The following is a 4,224-nucleotide window of genomic DNA, read 5'->3' as shown; positions in this document are numbered from 1 at the left end:
AACAAATATAAAATTATATATATTTTTGAAATATACATAAAATTATAAATATTTTTCTTATTTACATTATAAAATATTTATAAGAAATAAATATTAAAATATTTTTTGTTCTTATAATTTCGTTACTTCTTCATTTTTATAAAATATTATTTCATTATTAATATATTAATTTTTCAATAGTTAATGAAAATATGATTAATTAATATAAAATTTTAAAGACAGATTTTGATAAAAAAAAATTTTTGAGAAAAGAAGTTGTTCGGTTTTTTAAGAGAAGAAGTTGTTCTTTTATTATTTATAAATTATAGATTTTTTTTACAAAATTATAGATTTTTTTTTGTTACAAAATTATAGATTTAATTTAATGACTCCTTTTATTATTTAAAATTTATCTCTGATTTTTAAATTAAGAGTTGAAAATTGACTTGGAAAGACCGAAAGAAATATTACCTTAGAAGATGGAAAATTATTAGAAGGGTCTTCTCATTAGTATAGATAATTAAAATTTATAGTTTTAAGTAACTGAAGAAACAAAATACAAGTCAAGTCTTAAGCACAGTGGGTCTTGAAGTTTCTAAGCATTTTCTCGTTCCAAAAAATTGAATCAAATCCCCCAATTTCTCTCATCAATTTTAGGGTTTCGCTTTGCTTCCCTTTCTCACTCTTATTCGTCTCTAAATTTGATTCAAGGTTCAATCTTTCAACTCTCCGCTTTGCGTTCTCCGCACAACATAGTCATTTAAGAAATTCATTTGGTTTTCCTCGGATCTTTCTTCTAGAAACTGTATCCTTTCTAAAGTTTTATTTTTTTTTATTTAACATGTCAAATTGTTGTGGTTGTTATTTGCAGAGTGAATTCTGCTAATGGAAAATGATAATTTTGATTTAGGTTTTCCTTTTATGACATAGTTGCTAGCTTGCCATCATAATTCACAACTTGTCTCACGGTTAGTTACTGTGTTAGTTTTTAGGATGGTTGTGAATTGTGGCCAGGATCTTGGTAATTTTAGTATTTTATTTTTTCCTTTTGTGTGTTTCCACTATCAACTGTCTCAAACTTGGAGCAGTGTTTGTTATTCAAGTATTTGAGATGCAGTTGTAATTCAGCTGACATGTTGGATTATGATTTGACTGAGATGACTGAATTCTGAACTATTAACTTGATGCTTTCTTATGATGAAGCTTTGTTGTCATGGTAAGTTATTCAGCTAACATGTTGGTTATTTATCCAGGTCTGGGGTATCTGCTTGGTAGGACTTCATTTTTGGAGAGATCAGTTAATGTCTGAATCAGACGCACAGCTTCCTACTGCCTTTGGTATGTTGTAACTCCCTGATAAATGTTCACAGATTATTTGGTGTATGATATGCTTTCATTCCAAGTACAGATATAGATAATTAGCCAAGACATGTATATATATGAACTTTCCCCTGCTTGATGGGATATTGAATCCAAGATTTTAAATTGTGATCACAATCGCAGTTTTGTTGCGATCCTTGATATTGTGAGAAATTGCGGATAAAGATTTGGCCACAAATGTGGTCATGATGTGATTGCAGAGACTTCATAAACCTTGATATTGGGGCCAAAATGCTGTTGCAAACTGTTCTATAAAATATCGATTGAATATTCAGTAGCCCTTTTTTATATGTGGGTACTTTGCTTCACCATGTACCTATATTTAATTCAAGTTTGGATTTTGATTGAAAATTTTGATTTTCCCGTGTGAAGATCTTGATTCAAACCCATTAATAATTTCTTTTAATAGAATAAAGTGTATCTTTACAAACTTGGATAAAATTTCTGAACGACATTACATCGCTTGCCTCTTCTTGGTTTTTATGGGTTTGGTATGGTTTTACTGGTTCTGATGTTTGCTTTTTTCTCTGTTGTAGTTACTGATGTTCTTTTGTGGAAGAGGTGGCATGTTTCCTTGGGAGTCATCATTGTTGCAACAGTGGCCTGGATCCTATTTGAGTGGTCCAATTTACCATTTTTAACAATTTGTTCAGATGTCTTGCTAATTTTGATCGTACTACTATTTTTTCATGCTAACTATGCTTCCCTTCGAAATAAGTATGACTGGTATCCCTTGTGCCTGTTTTATCTTTTTTTTTTTTCTTTATTTTTTTTTTAATCATTTTCAACATTTAACACTGTCATTTGTATCCTTTTCTTCTCAAGCAGACAACCACCAGCATTACCTGAGCTAGTTGTTTCAGAGGAGATGGTTAATAATGTAGCAGCTTCATTTCGGGTCAAAATCAATAATGTGCTTCTTATAGCTCATGAAATCACTATTGGAAAGGATTTTATAATTTTTTTCAAGGTTAGTTTTATTTCAGGTTACAGCCTATTAGGGATTGTGGCTTGGCCAGTTGGGGGAAATGTGATCTAAATAATCAGTAATTCTAAAGATATATTTTTTTTGTTGTTGAAAAGAATACTAGGTTGAGTATGATATTGTTTAGAAGGATTACATATGAAATTGGCTTATGAAACATGCCAGCTGTTCATAACTCACCTTCTTTGAACCTTCTATGTTGAACTAATTCCTTCAAATGTATCATTTTTTTTTCTACAATATCTGTGGGCATGTTCTGTTATGTCAGCAATTTTATGGTATTCTCTTAACTTTTTATTTTGCTGTACAATTGTGATTTTCGTAGTTAGAAATGACATAATAGTAAATTTCAATATTTTGTATATGGCTTGATGGAAAATTAACAGAGATAATCCAGTTTCTGTCTATTGTCTCCTTGACAGGTAGTGATTTGTCTCTGGCTCCTGTCTGTCATCGGCAGCATCTTCTCCTTCTTTACACTTGCGTATATTGGTATGCTTGCTTTATAAGTCTATTAGTTAAAAGCAATTTTAGATGTATCTAATTGAGTCCCTTGTCTCTCGTTAGTGTAGAGTAAAATTCCGTACATCATTTTTTGGTTTTTACTCGAACCTTTTGGCTTTCCTTTTGGAAGTCATTTGTGTCCTATTCTGTGCAAGTAATCTTTCTTAAACTTTCTTTGCATTTGCATGGTTTCCATTTACCCCATTGAATGTTTGCATACGCATAGTTGGTTGGTTTTGAGCTTATTACTTGCATGTGTGTCAGAAATCCTAATTGAAGTCGTCATCTATTATGTTTTGTGCTGTGAAGAGTCATTTTGACGGCTAATTTTCTTGAACAGAACATGTAAATCTTTCATGTTTCAACACTAGTAGAGTGTGTGTGTATATATATATATATATATATATATCATTTTATTTATTTATTTACATATCTTCCTCTTTAATGGTGACAGGAACCCTCATGATGATTACTATCCCTGCATTGTACAAAAAATACGGAGGTTATGTAGATAAATGTTGTGGAGTTATACATCGCCAATTTTCAAAGCATTATAGAATAGTAGATGAGAATGTTTTCAGCAGACTGCCCCGAAATATATCAAAGGACAAAGAGTCTTGAAATTCATGTTCTTATGTTGTGTGTTTTAGAATCTTACCAGCTTTTGCCTGATGTAGGAGACAGCTTTGTAGTTTAGATGTTGCTCAAGTCAACTGCGTGGTAACTATTTTCATTTTCCGGATTTCGAATAGAGAAAGGTTGCAAGCTTGTGTACCTAGCTAGTTTGAGGATTTTGATGTAGAAACTTTTTTTATCAATTGTTAAAAATCTTGTGGAAAATATTATAGAAGTTACACCGAATGATGACAAACACAGTTAGCAATGTTTGAATATATTCATTATATTATTTTCAATGTGCTGCTTCTAACTTGAAGTGCCAGATTATTTTTATCTGAGTTTATCTGGAGGGATAGGATAATATGTATAGATCTTATTAAGTTTGATTTTTTTTTCCGTCATTGTAATTTATTGATAAAAAAACACTTTATGTATTTTATCTTAAAAAAAAAATCTTCCTAATAAAAACTTTCTCATGATAATGGTTCACCCGAATCATCTAAAAGTATAGTTTTCGTTTGAACCGTCCAATTTTTGAGTTTATAATAAAATAGGAGAATTTGGATAAAAATAATATATATATATATATATATATATATATATATAATAATTTCCTCAGTAAATTAGGAAAAAACGTATTTTCTATTTCTGTACTTTTTAGCTCCATTTAACCTAAAGCAAACGTTACAAATATAGTTTCATGGTCTATTTGGAAGAGATGATATAGTAGGAAATAGAGAAAGGGAGCGATTATCAAG

General features: G+C 30.4%; 1 protein-coding gene across 3 annotated transcripts; it reads left to right on the top strand.

Moving 5' to 3' along the window:
- The first annotated feature begins 514 nt into the window (after window positions 1-514).
- Window positions 515-3,762, top strand: LOC109790718 (Reticulon family protein). 3 transcript variants are annotated; one of them, XM_020349928.3, is made up of 6 exons: window positions 515-755; window positions 1,233-1,317; window positions 1,896-2,076; window positions 2,188-2,329; window positions 2,767-2,836; window positions 3,303-3,762. In XM_020349928.3, exons 2-6 carry the CDS (start codon window positions 1,281-1,283, stop codon window positions 3,467-3,469), a joined length of 597 nt encoding a protein of 198 aa, XP_020205517.1. In that variant the 5' UTR covers window positions 515-755; window positions 1,233-1,280; the 3' UTR covers window positions 3,470-3,762. The 3 variants fall into 3 exon arrangements, with proteins under 3 accessions (XP_020205517.1, XP_020205516.1, XP_020205515.1); XM_020349927.3 differs by having other exon boundaries at window positions 515-784; XM_020349926.3 differs by having other exon boundaries at window positions 516-690.
- The last annotated feature ends 462 nt before the right edge of the window (window positions 3,763-4,224 follow it).

The sequence above is a fragment of the Cajanus cajan genome, chromosome 2 (assembly GCF_000230855.2).
Source record: "Cajanus cajan strain Asha chromosome 2, NIPB_CcT2T_4, whole genome shotgun sequence".
Lineage (NCBI taxonomy): Eukaryota > Viridiplantae > Streptophyta > Magnoliopsida > Fabales > Fabaceae > Cajanus > Cajanus cajan.
Note: the sequence above shows the minus strand (reverse complement) of the source record. Positions and strands in the feature narration are given on the sequence as shown.